Source organism: Indicator indicator, chromosome 9 (genome assembly GCF_027791375.1).
Source record: "Indicator indicator isolate 239-I01 chromosome 9, UM_Iind_1.1, whole genome shotgun sequence".
In the NCBI taxonomy this organism is placed as follows: Eukaryota; Metazoa; Chordata; class Aves; order Piciformes; family Indicatoridae; genus Indicator; species Indicator indicator.
Window position 1 is genome coordinate 18,602,893 of NC_072018.1, and position 20,060 is coordinate 18,622,952.

The 20,060-nt window shown below is 36.9% G+C and overlaps 1 protein-coding gene across 7 annotated transcripts in view; it reads right to left on the reverse strand.

Moving 5' to 3' along the window:
* Nucleotides 1–20,060, reverse strand: part of DST (dystonin) — a 292,306-nt gene that overhangs the window by 125,948 nt on the left and 146,298 nt on the right. For 5 of the 7 annotated variants that reach the window (XM_054383861.1, XM_054383860.1, XM_054383865.1 and 2 more), the window contains 21 exons: nucleotides 18,864–18,957; nucleotides 18,370–18,524; nucleotides 17,070–17,532; nucleotides 16,854–16,982; nucleotides 16,579–16,656; nucleotides 16,313–16,474; nucleotides 16,107–16,211; nucleotides 14,361–14,456; nucleotides 12,912–13,037; nucleotides 12,368–12,520; nucleotides 11,962–12,116; nucleotides 11,698–11,824; nucleotides 10,552–10,735; nucleotides 9,419–9,576; nucleotides 8,912–9,090; nucleotides 8,569–8,707; nucleotides 7,186–7,379; nucleotides 4,784–4,946; nucleotides 4,016–4,099; nucleotides 3,817–3,924; nucleotides 2,958–3,056 (listed from right to left, as the gene is read on the reverse strand). In XM_054383861.1, coding sequence (XP_054239836.1) covers nucleotides 2,958–3,056; nucleotides 3,817–3,924; nucleotides 4,016–4,099; nucleotides 4,784–4,946; nucleotides 7,186–7,379; nucleotides 8,569–8,707; nucleotides 8,912–9,090; nucleotides 9,419–9,576; nucleotides 10,552–10,735; nucleotides 11,698–11,824; nucleotides 11,962–12,116; nucleotides 12,368–12,520; nucleotides 12,912–13,037; nucleotides 14,361–14,456; nucleotides 16,107–16,211; nucleotides 16,313–16,474; nucleotides 16,579–16,656; nucleotides 16,854–16,982; nucleotides 17,070–17,532; nucleotides 18,370–18,524; nucleotides 18,864–18,957 — 3,151 coding nt within the window. Of the gene's footprint in view, nucleotides 1–2,957; nucleotides 3,057–3,816; nucleotides 3,925–4,015; nucleotides 4,100–4,783; nucleotides 4,947–7,185; nucleotides 7,380–8,568; nucleotides 8,708–8,911; nucleotides 9,091–9,418; nucleotides 9,577–10,551; nucleotides 10,736–11,697; nucleotides 11,825–11,961; nucleotides 12,117–12,367; nucleotides 12,521–12,911; nucleotides 13,038–14,360; nucleotides 14,457–16,106; nucleotides 16,212–16,312; nucleotides 16,475–16,578; nucleotides 16,657–16,853; nucleotides 16,983–17,069; nucleotides 17,533–18,369; nucleotides 18,525–18,863; nucleotides 18,958–19,085; nucleotides 19,253–20,060 lie in introns of those variants that run through there. The other 2 variants (XM_054383866.1, XM_054383867.1) reach the window with 1 other exon arrangement.

The following is a 20,060-nucleotide window of genomic DNA, read 5'->3' on the forward strand; positions in this document are numbered from 1 at the left end:
AGACCAAGGAAAACTCTTAGAAGAAAGGTAATAGAAGAAAGATAATTATATGGCTGAAGCCATGCATGCTTTATCTTCATTAGTACTATTATGGAATTAAGTTACCAAACATGAGCTAACGTGAGGCAAGAACACACTTATGTTCCTATGATCATACATGGCCTAAAGGGTAATTTGAAACATTTTTGAATAGATAAAATGTTTTTACTTCAAATTTACCAGATTTAGTTAACTTTTCACATGCTATACAAAACTTATTTCCTAAAAGGCTAATGCAAAGGCAGCTTCTTCACTTCATCTCCTTATTTCCCATGTCATCATTTTGAACAGATCCCAGCAGACAGAAAACGTTTACATTGGTTTCTTAACAGTTCTGCCTTTATGCTCCCAAAGATCCCACAGTCTAATGCATAATGCTGAAAAAGAAGAATTAAAAATACAAATACAGTTACAAATTATATCTTGTTAGCTTTTGTTATTTCTAATCGACATTGCTGAGGATCGGCTGAGTGGAGAAAAGGATGGAAATTAAATAGTAATACAAAATAAACAGAAATTTATATGAACTTAAGAATTTAAACATCTCAAAATACACAGCAATGATGATATAATTAGCATATTCATGGTTTAAATTATATTCAATCAACTTTAAATCACTTGACCTTGACATATTTTGAGATTCAAATGTTGATTTAGATTGATTTAGGATCATTCTGAAATTAACTGTTTCCCTTGTGTTGCATAAATATCCTGGTACCTTAACAGTTGTGCTCCTTTTTTCTTCATTACCACTGACTCTTTTTCTTTGATTTTCTTTTTTTGCAAATGAGGCCTTTTTCCTTCTGTTTTCACAGAATACCTTCTGTAGTTCAGGTTTTTTTCCAGGTACCTTTGTGCTATGACCCTTACCTCTACTATCCATTTCTGCAACCAGCACTAAATCTTTACATTTCTGACCCTGATCTAAGCTGTCTTTTCCACTCTGCTTCTGCCTGCTTGTATTTATGTTGTCCAAAGCATAAATTTTCTTCTGTGATATTTTCTTCTTACTTGCTTTCTCATCCCGACTCAAATGATTTTTTGCTAATCCATGCTCTGATACTGGAAAGGAGTTCTCTTTTATCAACATCATTTCTGAGAAGGCTGTATTTGCATTTTGAGTTTTGCTTTTCTTGTGCCTGTCTACATTTAATTTTCCTATTTCAATTTCCAATTTATTTTCCATGTGTTTAGGTTTACTGGAAGAGTTATCTTTCTGCAAATATTCCACATTCATCATGCTTTCATTAGGTGTGTTTTTCTCTCTGAATTCACCAGCTTCATTCCATCCCAAACACTGAAAGATGTCAGCTGACTTCCCAGGTTGCTGGCCTTCACTCTCTTCTGGTAAACTCTAAGCATGACAGCACATGGATTAATCTGAGATATCATGGAAAGCATCATATTTTTAACTTGTTCTGTGCATTCTTAATGCCATTACTGAGAGTTAGGAAGGAAGACTGTCATGGAAGAAAATCCTGGAACAATTACAGCTTCAGAGGTCTGATCCACAAAGTAAAAATTATCATTCCTTCTTTAAAAAGGATTACTAATTTTCTATTTTGCTACCTTGATTATAAAGAATAAAACATCAAATTACTTTGAGACTGGCAGTCTCCTCAGATTATCTTCAAATATACCAAAGATTTAGGTGGACGCTGAAAGGAGGAGAAAGATGGACAATGGGGAGTGTCTCCCACCTTCCAAAAAAAGTATTCCTGGAGATTCAGAGCAGACTGAAACTCAAGATTTTAAAATACTTGATTAGCTCTTGAAGAATATGAAGCCTATTAGCTGGCATTCACAGGTTTCTTGATCATTGTTTAATTCTCGTTCTCTGTTTCACTTTTTATCCTTGACTATCCACTAGCATTGTCAGTCATACTACAGCCATAGTTAGAGTGGCTGCTTGCAAGCAACCATTATGTATTTCCAGCAGTATTCTCCACCGCTTCAGGATGTACAAAAAAACATGCTGTTAGTGCTAGTTTGTCCATAAGTATTCAATAGAAAGAAAAAACAATAAAGACAAACTCAGCACCACAATTACCTAACAGCCGTTTCAGAAGTCTGTTTTTCTTTCTGAAACAATATTAAAATTTATACCCCTATGAAAAGTGTTCTCCAATTTTATGTTGCTTGCATTATTTTAGAGATATGCACTGTACAGATTATACTAAAACAATACAGAGTCCTAAAAAATCTTTCAGACTGAAATATTCACAAGAAAGTTCAGAATTTCAAAGTATTTTTTCTCAATTATTTTTAAGGTTGATTCTTCAGCAAGCAGGTATTTTGAGTAATTTATTTGCTCAATTTCAGTGAGCTACTCTCATTAATAAGCTTCAACATTAAGCATAAACTAAATGTTGTTGGACTCCAAGGCATCAATACAATAGAAGGTAGAAGGAAATAAATAAATCTGAACATGTCAAAGAAACTTAAGAAATTAATTAAGAGGGCATCATATCTCCCTGCTTAAGGAACTCCCTTGTATGTTGTTAAGTGGATCAGAATGCATACTATGGAATACTAAAACCTACACAGGGTATCAACAGTACATGCACATGAAGCCTGCTCTCATCTTAATGTTTGTATTTATCAGGAAGATCAAGCCCTAAATTATTAAAGTATTAAAATGTACTGTATGTAACTACGTCTCCATCAGAATTTAGCAAATCATGATCCTGCTAGGTGGAGGAATGAAAAAAAATTGATAAAAATGGATGGATGGTATAGGATTTTGCTTATCTGAATGATAATGGTGTAATCTAACATACCTACATTCCTACATACATAAAGTACAGCCTAGCAGGAATTGCAGTCAACTCCACTGCTAACTTTGTGAATAAATCCAGCAGGTATATTCCTTGCCTAGCTGTTCTTTTTGCTTGGTTGGCTGCCAAAGGATGACCTACCTCTTCCTCTTCCAGTCTTTTCAAAGAGTCACCTGCAAACTTAATGTATTGGGTCATCAAAGTCACTAAGGCAGTATAACGAGTCCGTAAATCCATGAACTGAAGAAAAACAAAAGGGGGATGGAGGGGTGGGGAAAGAAGGGGTAAAAGATAGAGGGAAACACTCCCATTAACTTCAACAGTCATGATAAACATTGTTCTAGAACCTATCCCAATTTTGATTCCAAAATCCTGATTGTGGAACCCAAAGTCCTAATTCTGATAACAAACTTGAATGCCAGAACAGGGTGCACTTGCACAAATAAATCCTACGAATCTATGAGATTTGAAAGGAGAGGTAAGAGCAGACAATGTTTTGATTTCATAGTCATTTGATTCTTCACCCTCTAAGAAGCAGCTGTAAGAGAGACAAGCAGTGCTCGCCACTATTCCTCTCTAACACCAGGGAGACATATTTATCTGTCCTGCTCAAATGAGGCTGATTTGCTTGGAATCTCTCAAAGCGTCCAGATATGCTAAGTTTTACCAAAGCAAAGGGGAAATATCCCCCTGCTTACTGTGATCAAGACTCAGCCCAGAGATAGTTCTACACAATTTTACTGAGGTACATTTTGCATGCATCTTTTTATAATTTGGAGAACTTCTGTTCTTCAACAGCAGTATGCTGTCTCATTACCTGAATACTGTGTAATGACCAACAGAATCTTTATCACATTATACGGCTATAGGGAAAGAAAAGAATCTTGCTTGGGTTACCCTACTTAATCATTAATAAATCCTCAAACCCATTCTTACGTTTATTCTGTTTTAAGCAAAGGTTCAGACCCCACTATTTTTCTGTCATAAAAAGTCCATTTACCTCTTGGATAATGAAGTCTGATGAGCTTTGCATTCTTCGGCGTTTCACTGGAGATTTTTGTTGAGAGTCAACCATAGCTCTGTAGGTCATAGTCTGCAACTCATAGTCCTGGTAAGAGAGGAAACACACAAAATCATTGGCATTTCACATAATACTGACGCTGGAAAACAAGGACTTTAAGCGCAACATTATTCATTACCTTCACAGCAGCTGAGTATTGTTCTGAGTACTTCTGGCATTCATCTATTTTGCTTTGTTTTCTTTCAATTTCAGAAACCAGCATCTGTAAAATACAAATCTACATCTTCACCTTAAAAAGGTATTTTTATTACTATCATTACTAGCATTTATACTTTATTTTAAGTAAGGCAATTTACACAATATGCACATTCCCATATGTGTACAAGTGATTTTATGCTCAAGCCTATATCCTATATCCTGGGCTTTGTCAAGCTTACAGCACAGAAGCAATGGAAAAAACCTTCTGGGTTTAGTAGCTAGTGAGGATGAAGGAACTCAAAACAAAATCACTATTAAATAATTTGTGCCTATATTTTGCTATTCTCTTATTTAAGCTGCACTTCCTTCCTGCAGACAGCTGTTTAGTTTAGCTCTGTTGCCATGAAAATATTTCTGCATCCATAAATGCTAAGAGCAGTATTGAATCACAAATGATGCCCTAAGGAGAGATCAGAAATTTGGGAACTTTCTAAGGTTTTGCTCTTGCAGCTTTGAGGAACAAAACTGGTCTATATGATAGTAGCAGTCAGTGAGATATATTCATGATGTTAGCTGCATTATAAACATATACTCATAAAATCTGGCAGTGATTTGGAATTTTACAGTAAGGACTGAGTGACATAAGCACTTCACATCAAGTAATAAGACTGCCATCACTTATTTACACTGACATTTTATTTATTTGGTCACTACAGCAGTGCTTCCCTGCAATGAGATCCTTTCATACCTTATGTTGGTTCAGCTGCTTAGCCAATTCTTTGCTATTTTCAGGATGGATTTCTTGAATCTTTCGCTGAGTATCTTCTACTTGTTGAATCCAAATGTCCAAAGAATTGTAAGTATCTTTGTAATACTTCAGAGATTTATTAATACCTTCTAAGTCACGCAACCTGATTTTATTTTAGAAGATAAGCCAGAGGGGGGAAGATGAATATTAAAGATAAAAAGTACAATTCCAAGCCAAAAACAGATTTAAAGGCCTCGGATGCCTTATCTGTTATAGCTCATACTATAAACATAGTAAAATCACACTAACTAGCCAGTACATTCACTTCTTAAACACCAAGGTTCCCAGATTGATGAAGCCTTTTCCTTCACCATATATGATACTCAGGAGAAATCCTACTACAGAAAAGAATTCTGCATATGTTCTTCATGAGTGAGCAAAATTGATTGAAAGTCCGTAAGCACAGGAAACCACAACCAAGAGGCAGGGCTCTGCTACAGCAATTAATTCTGTTATAAGAACTGAGAGTATTTCAAATGTGTTCTATGTGAATAAAGGAGGAGTGCTCTGTGCTATGCTAGAGTTAAGTAGAGGTTTACCATACTCTCCAAGCCTCACACAAAACAACAAGAATTGTACTCAGACTAAAGCCTTTAAAAATTCTAATGTGCAAAAGCAAATGCAAGTATTTCTTGCAAGTGATATCCATACTCATGAGAATATTGACAGTTTTTCTTTCACAATCCTACACTGTTTCTTCAAAGATCATATAAATATGACCACTGCAAAACACTGCAGGACAAATACATATTAAGCATCTTCTGTTAGCTTGACTTCGAATTAATATTTTGAGTCTCTGCTCTAGTGTTGTTCTCAAAATGCCAAAAGAAGACTGCAAAAGAGCAAGCAATGGAAACCATATTGCTCAGGTTTCATACTTAGGCATGTTTTGAAGCTAATAATCATGAAAAAGAAAAAGGATGGTGATAATTGCAGCTAATATTTGTACATATTTTTTGTATAATGACCATCAGTGTCAAGCTGTTAGGAAGCAGCAGAGTGAACATTTGCAGAAAGCAGCTTGTTTACAGCTGCATGCTGCAACTACCACAATCTGTCCTATTTACACTAGAAGCTATTATGTATTAAGTCATTTTTCACCATATTCTATTCCAGGGCACAGTCCTGTGTGGATTGCATGTGGTTCATGTTTGCCCTCTGAGAAAATATGGATGCTTCAGCACCTCACAGAGCTACTGTTTCATCATTTAAATTAGTCACATTATCAAATTATGAAAAATCTGAGGTGGATTTAAAGCTAGCCATTCTGCAGTCACCTACAAATGACTCAGCTTTTCCTACCTTCCTTTTAAGTTCCAGCAATGTTAAACACAGACCACTAAATTAGTTAATTACAAGTGATTAACTTTGGCATTGCACCTGAACAGGTATTCTCTCCTTAGAAAAGGAGGGAAAAAGCACGAAAGGTTGTGTGAACTTTTACATCAACAGAGCTATCTTTGATACCTTTCTTCAGGTCATCTACAATGACAAGCTGAAGTAGACTTGAAAGGAAATAAATTCAGACTATATAGCACAGAATTCTCTAATTCATCCATATTTTTTCCTTCAATCTCTACAGTTCTGTTCTTTGAAACAGAACTACAGAGACTGAGGGAAAAAGTATTTCCAGGCATGTCTTCTATGGACATCTTCAGAATTCTGTGTAGGTGGGCTCTGCTGCATTTGCACAGAGATATTGGCATGTGCTATAGAGTAATAGTCTCCAGTTTCATCCCTACAGTAATACTGAAGGGCTCAATTTAGAGCTACATCTCTACTGGATATTGAGGCTGCCTGAAACTGTTGCACATCCAAAAGAAAATACTGGCACTTCACCAGAAGTTTGTGTGGCAAAGTTATACAGAAATCAACAAAAGCTAATGACTTCTAGACTTAGGACTTAAGTCATTAAAGCAAGTTAACATGAATCCAATCACAACTGAAGAATCAGATCTTTACTTTAGCCTGTCAGAACAAATTGTGCAGATCAAGAGATGATATTTCCATAGCACAGCAAGCCATTTCTGCAGGCTTTGGTTTTGAAACAAACAAACAAAAAAGACAATTTATCTCTAATGTGTCTTAGTAAGTTGTAAGTAAATAAATGGTTCTATATCTTGTTAACCTTTTGGTGCTCAATGGTAGCAGAGAGTTCCTGTGGAAAAGTAAGACAGCTATGTCAACAGTACAGAAAAGGTAAGAATCCTTGATATTAGTATACTTCACAAACGGATCAGAAAACTATTCTGACCTATTTTAACATTAATTTCTGATTATTTTTCCTCACAAACAACTAAATCAGCATAAAATACAAGGAGATAAAAAGAAGTTATACAAACCTATTTTCGATTTGAGAATGAATGTTTTGCCACCTCTCAGCTAACTGATCAACTTTTTCTTTATGCCAGTCAAAGTCAAGATCACGTTCCTTGTGTGTTTTAAACATCTGATCACTGATCATCTTTGCCTTCTGCAGTTCATCCTCTAAGGCATGGAATACTTGTCTGTTCTCATCTACTTCAGATCTCCATTGCTAGGATGTGATAAATGATAAAGCGTAAGTACCTCCTAAATTATGCCACTCTTTAATAAATTAGTCTTTTACGTGAGTAAGGTAAGTAAATCATAGAATCATAGAATCAAGAAGGTTGGAAGAGACCTCAAAGATCATCGAGTCCAACCTGTCACCCTAAACCTCATGACTATCTAAACCATGGCACCAAGTGCCACGTCCAATCCCCTCTTGAACACCTCCAGGGATGGTGACTCCACCACCTCCCTGGGCAGCACATTCCAATGGCCAACCACTCTCTCTGTGAAGAACTTTCTCCTCACCTCCAGCCTAAACCTCCCCTGGCGCAGCTTGAGACTGTGTCCTCTTGTTCTGCTGCTGGTTGCCTGGGAGAAGAGACCAAACCCCTCCTGGCTACAACCTCCCTTCAGGTACTTGTAGACAGCAATGAGGTCTCCCCTGAGCCTCCTCTTCTCCAGGCTAAACAGTCCCAGCTCCCTCAGCCTCTCCTCATAGGGCTTGTGCTCAAGGCCTCTCACCAGCCTCGTTGCCCTTCTCTGGACATGCTCCAGCAATTCAACATCTTTCCTAAACTGAGGGGCCCAGAATTGGACACAAATGACTAAATAAAAAAAATGTTCAAATTAATATTTGACTTCTGGTTGCTTGAACACTGGAATAGCACCAGAACGGGTCTGAAGCAGCTCATTATCTATGAACTGCAAAACAATTCTAAGTAAAGGCATCCTCCACAAGACACAGATCAAAATACTGTCAGCATATTAGCACGCTTAACTACAGCTTTCAAAAAAAAATCTTTAGATAGATGCCAATCATTTCATCTAACAAAAAACATTGCCTATCATTTGCAACATTAAAATGAGGTATAGACAACACACACAAAATGCTGAACTTCAATCTTGCCCTTTCTCAAAGATATCTGCCAAACCCCCTAGGAAACCGTGATTAGTGTAGCAGTAGCAGGAGTGTTATTGTGGCTGCATTTATATTACAAATTTATGTTACCTTAAGCACAAGTTACCTGCAGCATTAACAAGTACCACTCTTCAGGTACTTCATGGTGTTTCCTAATTGCAGGAATGTGTATGTAAACTATCCAATTCTCATAGCTCCAAAGCCACCATATTTTTCTGAGATGTCACTCCAAATACAGATTTTTCTCCAAATACTCAACAATGCAAACTCTTACCTTTAATGTACCCATTAGATTTTCAATATTGTTTTTGTCAGCTGTTACTGCCTCTTCTTCACACAACTTAGTTTCATAGAGCTTTACTAAGGACTCTGCTCCTTGGGTGTTCCTCAGCACCAAATTTACAGATTTTAATCTGAAAAACAGTGATCTGTTAACTGAGCATTCAATACCAACATTCAACACACTTGTGTCTTTCAGCTTTCACATATCACAGGATACCCCTTTATACAGTGTTAAAATGTTAAATCCCTTTTCCTTCATCAGTATTAGTTATACTATGTCATTATTTTGAAGAGAAAACTGTAAACTGTGTGATGGGACATGGCCTATTACATACTTATCTATGTAAATAGAAGACATGGAATAAACTTGGTTCATGTTCTGAGTAACAACACTGAGCTCAGAGCGCAGAGTAGGAACTGAAGGTGAACCAGCAGCTTGACTGAAAAACTCTTCACATTTATCTGTGACAACTCTCAAGTCATCCTTCAGTCGATCCAGTTCTTTCTTCAGTTTCTGTAAATGAAAGGTGATGGACAGCGCTTTTATCCTATATTAACCTAAGGTATACACTATGTATCATTAACAGCACAGATCTGCTCTCTTTTGCTTGTTTCATGTGTACACCATTGAATTTTTTTTAAAAGGAATGTATACATAAAGGGGGAAACTGATAGCCAGCATTTACTGGCATCTCTTTTCTCACAAACCCAAGCTTAATGTTTGACTCTTGTCCTTTCCAAGTGCATCACAAAGCTTCTTGGCTACACTCAAAACATCTGGATACATTTGTTTTAAAATAAAATTCTTCTCCTAGGTAAAACAGTCTTTCTGAAAGGCTCACCTCTTGCTCTGAAATCCTAAACACACTTTCATGTAGGTCATCCCTTTCCATGGGGGTTCGGATCTGCCGTATTAACCTCTCTTCACAACTCTCCAGTTGCAACCTGATGGTTCTGACTTCAGAGATGTAAAGATTGTAAATAGATTCCTCTTGCTCCTCTGTTGAATGAAACAAGGCACATGCTAGCAAGCAAAGTCATCATCATCATTTTCACTGAGTCTTCTCAAGAACACTTTGTAAGGTCACCATTCTATAGGTCTTTCATGACTGGATGAAATGCCATCAGTTTCCACTGGAAAAATTTAAGTCTTCCTAATTAGATCACCTCCTCATGCATAAAAATGAGCATGTCTTTGACCATTAATCTCAGGCACAGGCCTCATCCCCACGCAGACACTGATAAACTCAGTGTCGGATTCTTTTGGTCAGATGGTATCAGGCGCAATACTTTAGTAAACTTTGAAAGCTTCAGTTTTCATTTCGTTTTGGGTGTTTTATTTGTTTTCAAATCCACTCAGATGCAGAAGGCAACATGTCGTTCCTGCAAATGCAGTAATGAGCTTTGCACTACTATCTTTAAGTCATTACCTATTCAACAGCAAATCAGAATAGGTATTTAAGATTTCTGCTCTTCAGAGTTAAGAGAGCAGTAACTACATGCATTGTGCGTAGCTAGGAAAATAGCCAGGAAGGACACTTTTCTTGCCTTAACAGTGTGAAAGATGTCCTAATTCTGTTCTGAACTCTGGCAAGTAATCAAGTTACATTTCCAGCAACCAAAAACAAGGAGGGCATGGCTAAACAGTGAGCAGAGGATAAATTCTGTAGTGCTCTGTATATAAAATAACACATCAATACTTTTACATAGCTTAATTATACAAATTTAATAAACTTAGAGCTTCTGTACAATATAATTGTGAACACTGTTAAAATGAGAATTCCCTATCTGTTCATAAGCAGAGGCACGAACAAGATCAGTATGACAAAACCAGTAATTCACTAGTTAGTATTCATAGAGTTGCATACCTAGACATATGCATATATATATTACGTATTTTGCATACATAGTATACTGAGCTTGTATTCAATACCAAGAACTACAATCTCTCTCTTTGTTCTCAGCAAAGTTTTACCTCTTTCTGCAGATTTCAGAAGCTCTTGATAGTACTGCTTGCAGACATTAACTTCCCTTTCCAGCTGTGCTATATCAGAGCTTGTAAAGATTTTGGACTCCTGACTATCTTGCACAAAATCATCAAAGCGCGATTGTAAATTGCTTAGAACCTGTTGATGTTCACCTGGCAGCATCGTCTTTATCTGCAACACATTATAAACCCAAGGCACCATCAGCAATGATCCATCACTCACAGAGTCCCCCATAACACTCTTTATCGTAAAGCAATACTGACCAATTAGTCAGATGGCAAAGTCAAAGAACTGAGGTTCTGAAAGCTTGCTATTCCTAGGCTAGAGCCGAGCCCACTTGATGGCTTTTCCATCTTTAATGCCAGTAATGGGCTGTGTGTTAAGATACAGTAACGGGCTGCATGCTAAGGAGTAAAAATGTCATTTGGGGTATTGCAAATATTGTAAGAGTTTGTTGACAGATATATACCAATGCTGTATAGTATATTAATTAATGTTAGTCATATCTAATGCTGTGTAATTCATTGATCTCACACAGTTTTATACAGAAAGAATAGTATTTTTGATGTATGCATCACTATTTAATTTCTGATAAATTGATCCGAATTAGCTATTGAACATCTCAAGTTACAGACATGTGTAAGATATATAAGAATGAAAAAATGCATTACAGATGAATAAGTGGTCAGCTGCCTTCAGCTTGGAACACCAAACGTCATTTCACAGCTGTTCTATTTTAAGTAAAAAGTTGCAGCATGATTTAAAAAGGGAGTTTCCATGAAGACTAACCTTAACCTAATGAAGAAAGGTTAACCTAAAGGAAGAAAGGTTGACTCTTGCGGAGTAAAAAAATCACATTTAGTCACTCTTCATTGCTTTCAACAGCTCCTGTTCCTCAGCTGACAATAGAAGACTAGAGATATCAGCATAGTAAGGCTGCAGGTACTTTTCATGAAACCTCCCTCCCTAAATGTATCTGTGTAAAGGCTGCTCAAACTGAGACAGAAGGTTGCACAGTCAAACCAGTGTGGTCACTGCCCAGCTATTTCGACAACGAAGATGAGACTTTCTGCAAGTTGTTCATTAGTAGGCATTTCCAGGAATGACCTCCCAGTGAATGGCTTAGTACATACCGAGGCAACATTGCCAGATCGAACAGCTTCGATTTCGTTTGTCAGGTAATGCCAGGACACCACACTCTTCATGTTTACATGTGACTCATGCCAAAGGGCCAAAACATTCTGAAATTGCTGTTCAATCCTGAGACAAAAGAAGAGTTCAATTTTAGATCAGAGTAACACATGAAAAGGGAGGAAAAAAAGCTAGATGGCATTTTAACTCAAACTGCATGAAAGTGAATTTTTAAAAGAAAATGGGTGGGTTTGTTTTGTCCCTACCTGTTGGCTGTATCTATTGCTTCTTTGTTTGGAGGAGGAACTGTAAAGCACACAGATGGAACCATGGCCTCATTACCACTCGGGCTAATGACTTTCCATTTAGCACGATGGGAGTTGTTTGCTAATACACACTCATCATCTTTGTAAATAGTTATCTAGTATTAACAGAAAAGCAGAATAATTTAATGAGCTAAGCATCATAAAATACTTTTGCAAAGCACTCTTACAACTGGTGTCAACAAATAAGCAAGAGAACAACAAAAACAACATTCAGCACAAAGGTTTGCTCTTGTTTACTGGGCTGGAAGAAATTTACAGCCAAACATTCTCAAGGAACATGGCAATTAACAAAACTTTAGCTGAATTCTCGCATCTGTAATTATTTGAAGAAATTAAAGTTTCCAACCTCAATTTGTCTATAGTCACAGATGGCTTTAATTGGCATGGATGTTTTGTGTATACAGTCAGGATTCCTTGGCTTCAGCTGAATTATTGCCTTTGCTCTCCCCACAAGGCCTGCTACTGTGCTCTTATACTGCAAGAGTTGTTCTTTTTCTTCCTAAAACAGTTAAGAAAAGAATATGTCATAAGAAACAGACAGAATACAGTGCTGCTTCTTTGTTCCTGTTAAGCTTCTCTTTTCCTGACTTCATGTACTGTGTTTTTTAAAAGTAACACATTTTGCAAGAACAAAGAGTATCTGTCTGAAGCCACTGCTTTCCCACAACATCTGGTACTGTGAAGATACAGAAATAAATAAAACTGTATTTTAAAGTTATGAAAAACAGTCATTATGTGTGGACAGGTGCAATTATTTAATTTTAAGTTCTAAAAATTATTTTCCTTCACTTTAAAGGAATAATTTCAACACAAGTATTTTATATCCTGCTACCATTTACATATTTGTTCTTTAATTGTAACTCATATCAATAAAATCCTTGAATTCTTACCATAGACTCTTGGACAAGGTCTTCCAGCCTATGAAGGCTGCTTGATCTATCACAACTGTATTTTCGGTATATGGTATCTTTCAAATTCTTTAAATATTCCATAGCATCTTTGGCATCACTGAAAAACTAGGATGAGATAAATATTTGGGTTATTTTTAAACAACTTGAGAAATATACAAACAGCTACATTATCTAGTTCTCTTAAAGTGCTGTCTTTTTCAAAATAATTTTTTCTAGTAGCTTTAAGTGACCACTGCACCACACAGGACTACTCATGATATCATTTAAATGTGCTCTTCCAAGAAGGCACACATCGTGACACCATCGTCAGTACTATCTACATGCAGAATTAATACAGCGTTATTGATACTGTTCCTGCAGTGGTAAAGTTTTCTGAAGTGATTCTCGCTTCCCTTGGAATTACAGTTACTTTCATATATAAAGGACAGACAAAGCCTACAAACTGTAGCAAACTATCTGAAAGAATTGGCAAGCACACTGGAGCAAACATTTTGCTCAGGAGAGGAAGTGAGCTGCCACTCTTGGCAGTTCGGCATGTGCATCTGCACCCACAAAATAGGGTCCTGGTCAAGCATGACTGAGAGGGGAAATGCCACGTGAAAATCCTCACCTCATTCTGTTCCTGAAACCTTATTCTTTAAATCTGTAATTCCTATTTCTTCCCTCTACCACTAGAAGCCGGAATTGTTCAACTTTGTATTCACCATTCATTTACTGACTTTGGGTTCTCACATTTTTCAGTCTGAAGGCAACTCATCTCAACACCACCCCCCTGTTCCTTCAAGCACTCAACCCAGAAGACACTAAGAATTAATCTTCATAATTTAAATATATAGTTAAAAAAAGATTTAAACAAAAAAAGAAATAAACAAACAAAAAAAACCCCAAAACTCTTCAACCTTCATGCAACAGCGGAGCATGCATCTTTTGCTGACTATGTAAAACAGTGATAATCAGAAAGGTGTTTTGTTGGACATGTCTGCTGTCAGGTTGTTCTCTGCCCATTTATTATTAATGCTGTATGTTTCAATTCTATTTGGGTACTTCTGGAACAACCACCTAGGATATCTTCTCCACAGGCCATCACTAACCACTGTCCATTCTACATCATCCACAGAAGCTGTATTGATGGCAGTTGTGCATGTGACAGAGAGAACATGGCTGCATTCTCAGAGTCTCTCAAAGTCTCTACTTGTGCTGCTCTGAAAAGCTGTCAGGTCAGATTTTCATCCTCTGTGAACTGATATAACTGTAGTGAAGGTACTGCAGGTACAACAACCCTGTGGGATCCTGGTTCATCATCTAACAACTGCACAAGGCAAAAGTCAATTTTACAATCACCATAAGAGAACAATCGATACTTCTGGTGGAAGTTTTTGACTACAGACAAAACTGAAAACACTTCACATTTATGATTTAATTTCCTACCTCAAAATATGCAGCATTTTCTCTCAAATGTTGTTCAACACAGTGACAGAGCTGAAGAATCCAGCTCCATTGTGTCTGCATTGCAGCTCTATAGGCCTTTAAGGAAGATAGATATATTTTACAAAAGGAAATTAAAATCAAACAGTATAGCTTCAAAAAATTTAGGAAACACAAAAGGAATGCAGCAAACACAAGCATTTAAACCTTCTCACCTAGGAAAAGTAAGTTGCAGCAATGAAAATTCCAATTAGATGTGAGAAAAACCCTACCATGGTCTACAGCATAGTCAAACCTATGAAAACTCAGAGGGGCTGTGAAACCACTGTCCTCGGGCACATTCAGAATCCAGCCAAACAAAGCCCTGACACTGCTTCAAGCAAGGGCTGGACCACATCTTCTGAGGTTCCCCCTATCTAAAGAAATTTTCAATTTTGTGTCTCTACATTACCAAAAAAGCTGGGTTCTTGCCTGGATACAAATCTTGTATTAAAGTAATACTGAATACACAACAAAAATAATTACTCAGGACTCACTAGAATGTGTAATTTTGTGCCCCACTCGAGGGCTGCCTCCTGCAATGCCTGAAGGGTGCTGCAGCTAGAGATGCACTGCAGGAGTGTTCACCAGCAGAGGGTAGTCTTCACTTTGTGAAGTCACAAGTCTCAATTTTTCCATTCATCAGCATGATTCTTAGGGAATTCGAGAGAGTTTCTCCACTGACTTCAATAAATTTCGAAGTGATGCATTAATGCATAGATTCTTCTATAGAAAATGAAGAAGCTTTTTTTCGTCTTTTTTTTTTTCTTTTCAAATGTCCCATTATAGTATTATTGCAGACAACATAACCTGCACAGTCATCTTCACTGTGATGACTGGTTTCATAATATCTATCTTTAATATATTTATACCAAATTAGAGCAACACATAATCTTAAAAGGTAGAATTTCCCATATTACGTAAAGTCATTTATTATTCAAAGTAAATGTCATGAGAAGAAAGGAATAGAGGAGTTCTCTTCATGTTTCCAATTTACACAGATATAAATTGAGCTGAAGAATCATAAAATTTTTTCATACCTATCTTATTCTTTCTATTTTTGCCATCCACTGTATTTACACTTTTCTTGAAGACTTACAGGGAAAAGCATTTTGCATCTCCTTTGGAGACCTCTATCACCCTCAAACAGCTACTAATTTTTGTACATTGTTTACTCCCAATACATCCCATTGTGTGGTCAGACTTCTAACATCCAAACTGATGAATAAGTTATGAAATCAACCCTAAACCATAACAGGAACCTATACATACAGCGACAGGAAAACCTCTACTGAAACTTCTTTCAGTCCAGCCACAGAAGGACTGACTGTTCTGTCTGTGCCCTTGGTTTGCCAAAGCAACTTTTATCAACAACTCTACAAGATGTGTGCATGACTAGAAACAACTGTACAGACCAAGTCTTGAAATTTTAATTCTAGACTTTTTGGAGCTTTTAACTAATCAATCCAATAAGTAACCATGACTTTACAGAAACGTTTTCACTTTTTAGAAACAGGAAGACAGAGACAACAGAGACACTGAAGGTTAAAAAGAAAAGAAAAAGAAAAAGAAACAAAACATTTTTAAAAAGTCTTGTCTTGCTGTTTACTTTCCTTTGAGTTAGCACTACTCTTACTTTCCTCCAAAATCTAAAGTCTATTAAATCACAAAAACTATTTTCCTGTGTGTGCACTGTTTCTACTAACTTACCTCAATGGTTAGCCTGGCAGGGTGATTTTCAAGAAGCAATTGCTCGGCCATTTCTTGTACTGATTTAATTACTTCTTCCTTTTGATCAAGTTCCCTCATTAATTCCTTTTTTTTCCCAGAAAAAAAAAAAAAAAGAGAGAGAAAATTTTTAGAAATCTCTTAAAGATGACTGAATTATTCCCTCTGGACTACACAACAATACATACTGCATGGTATTCCTTTTTTCTTGTTATATTGGGGTTTCTTTCACTCCAGTCATAAGCAACTTCCTCCTCTTCTTTTTCATTCAGCCATATCAGCTCTCTAGTAGCACGACACACAAAATCATGAAGAGTATCTAAATGTCTTTCTTGATTTCTGGAGGTGTTCTTTATTAAAAAAAAAAATCACAAAAAACAGATTTAAAACTCATCCCTTACCAAAGATGATGTACACTGAAAAGCTGAACATCAAAGAGGTATAACTCACTCACCAAGAGTTTTGAATACTGACTCTCCAGTTTGTGCAATTTTTCTGTATAGCTGAGTTTAAGAGGGGCAGTCATTTGGATCTGTATTGTGAGCATGACAGCAAAAGACAACAATAAGTATAGACAGTTAAACCATTAGGTCTCATGATTTCACAAGTGAAAGACATCAGAAGTGAAAGTAAGACTATGAAACCCAAACACAGTTCTAAAATTGAGCATTAGTTTAAGGGTCACCCAGTAATAAAGTAACCAAAAGAATAAATAATATAATGCTGTACCTCACTGATTTTAGCTTCTTTAAGGCTGGATTCAAATTCTTCAATAGCTTTATGGACATTTTTGTGATTTTCCAAATGGCTTTCAACACTTGGTAAATCTGAACCCCATTCTGCTCGATCAAGTTGCACCTTACAAGCAGGAAGGAAAAATTAGTCATAATCTACAAGGAGTAAACCTAACTATTAGAAATGGCTGTTTTCCATAAAGATTGCTACCTGCATTTCTTCTACCCAGTTCAATAGGTCCTGGACAAATTTCATGTTCACCTCTTCTTCTGTTAAATTCTGATCCACAAAAGCTGATTTCATAAGAGGTTTTCTGATTTGCGTAAGTTTGAGTGTTTGCAGACTGCCACTGTCTACTCCTGTCACATAGCTTTGAATTAACCGTGGTGGGACGCCTGGTGTGTAAGTGGGAGTGATGGTTGGTGTTAGTCTGGAAGTAAGACCTGACGAAAGATCAGATGTCAAGCTTGAAGAAGCCAAAGTGGGTGTTAAACCTTGGGTCATTGCAGCATTTAATTCAGGGTTTAAATTGGTTGTAAATCCTGAGTTTAAGCTTTCAGTTATTCCTGATATCATAAGCTTTGTCTGCTCTGTTGTCAGTGCATGCCCCTTGTTGTACACAGAAGCACATTCGGTCCGTATGGCAACCAGTTCATCACGAAGTTTTGCAAACCTATTAAAATAAAACAAATAAAAATTATTTCATTGAATGCTTAAAATTTATCATACTGATCTGAATAGCAGTATGAATTCACATGACCTCTTATACTTCAGTTGCATTTGGTATTTACAAACAAGTATTTATACTGGAAGCACAGGGTATGTCAGCTTATACTTCTATAAATACAGATAATGGACAAAGAAATTGGGGACAACCAGAAAACCAGCATGGTATGGGCACCAGCATGCACCATACACAATTCCAGGGAATAATCAGCAAAGTGGAAATCTTACAAGATACTACACGTTGTAGTAGATCAAACACTCACAATTCACTGCCAAGGACCTGTTATGTGCTTGATCTCGCTCAATCCAGGGCAAATCCTGAAAAACTTTGGTGCCACTTCTTCATAAAAATCAAATTATGCTGTTTAAATGCATCTACCAGGACTGTACAAATTGCCGTATAGAAACTAATATTATTCCACTTATCACCAGTGTAGACACCCTCAGCTATCACCAAAAATGTCACCTCCATTTTGAGGATAAATGCATTTCACATGAAAAAACAACAATAAAAAAAGGCAGCTAAGATTTTTACATTCAGATACTTAGTAAACATTAAATCCTTAAGTCATATCCTGGTGAACCACAAAACTTTCACAAATGAATACAAACAATGTCTCACCTTCAACAACACTTATGAGCCATGTACCCACCAGAATAACAGCTAATCTTCATTTCAGCACCCACTGAGAAGTTTATCCACAGACATAAAGATTTGAAAATGTCCACAGAAGTATCCATATTTGGGACATTTATTTATTCATATAAATACACTGCAAAGTACCTTTGCACAAGCTGGTCTGCCTGGTAGTATTTTCCATCAATAAGAATTTGGGCATCAACCACTTGCTGGCGGAGAAGGTTCTCAGATTCCAGAAGAAACCCAGCTACCTCTGCTTCATGTTGGAACTGGAGCCCTGACTCTAATCGCTTAGCATCCTGAATAAATAAGAGAAAGCCATTAAGCCCTGCCGCTAAACCAAATAGAAATGATTTAAAAGGAAAAAAAAAACAACCAACAACTTCTGCTATTGAAACAATTGTGACACATTTATCTAACTACTAACAAAAATTTAAAAAATTCTAACTGAACTCATTCTAGGTAATTTTTGGCATTTTCCTGAAGAAACACTACATTAAAAATAACGCTACAATGAAAATAAAAGTAGCAGCTATTAAGTATGCACTCAAAAATCCTAAAAAAATATTTTATTGAAAATACCCATTCCATGCAGTAAGTTCATGAACACAGACAAGTAAAATCACCAACTGACTTACAGACTGCAGAGCGTTCCGGGCAAGTATTAGTTTGCTCTCACAGCTCTGGCTGTCCCGCTGAATTCTGTTTGCAATCTGCTGCAGTATCTCCAACCTAGGTGATGCCAGAGCGTTAAAAAAAAAGTATTGTTATTTATGTTTCCTACACATGGTGCATGACTTAAAAAAACAAACAAACAAACAAACTGCATCTAATACAAAGCACAAACACATACAACTTACCTGTTTCCTTCTAAGGTGCCATTACCAAAGGTTATACAAGATTTAATCAGGGTGGGACCACAATTAACAGAAAGGAAATTCTCATTAGAGTCAATGCTGGTCTGAGTACTAGTACTGTTGGTAAACAGTGAATCACTGCTATGATAGCTGTAACTACTGCTGTTCATTTTTACATCCAGAGCAGGGTCCTCCTGGCTGTTTGCTGAACAACAAAAAGATGAAACAAAGCTCCTACAAAATGTACAGCTTCCAGGGATGAAATTTCCCTACTGGTTTTGAACACTCGTCTCTCCTCCTTTAAATAGGCTTCAGTACATGTATTCAAAACCCAGCAATTAATATCCTGCCAGCTCTTCAAAGGATTTTACCTGAGGCTATGTACGCTACCTTGCTTTTGGCTTCCCTGCCTGGCACTAAAGCTTTGCAAGTACAGACAAGGCAGCAACATGAGGGCGTCTCTAGGAAACACCATGCCAAATATTTTATATAAGTGTCACTAAATGTCTATAAGCCAAGTAAGAAGTTAAAGAAGTCTTTGTGGTGTTTCTGAGCCTTTTCAATAGAAAGTTTCAAAAAGGAGTGAAGTAAAAAATCTACGCTCCACAGTATGGTACAAAACACCTTCAGGATGAGGTGACTCCTTTTCCTTCAAATGGTACTGCACAGCAGAACTGAGGGACTGTAATGGTTAATCAGCACATACATAATAATATAAGTTGGGACACCTGTACACCATCTGACCCACCATCATTGCTCCACTGTCCAAGCAGGCATGTTCTCTAATTGCCCTTTCCTGTCTGTCTTCTTGCAGAGTTCCCTTCAACATCTTCAACATTCAGAGCTAATTGCTTCTTGCTGTTTTGACCACAAAACAAGCAAGAAAAATCTGATCACTGCCCTTAAGGTTACATTTTAACTCAGAATTTGCGTTAGGGGTAATTTTTTCAGTATTTCACCTCCTGCTGTTATGATCTC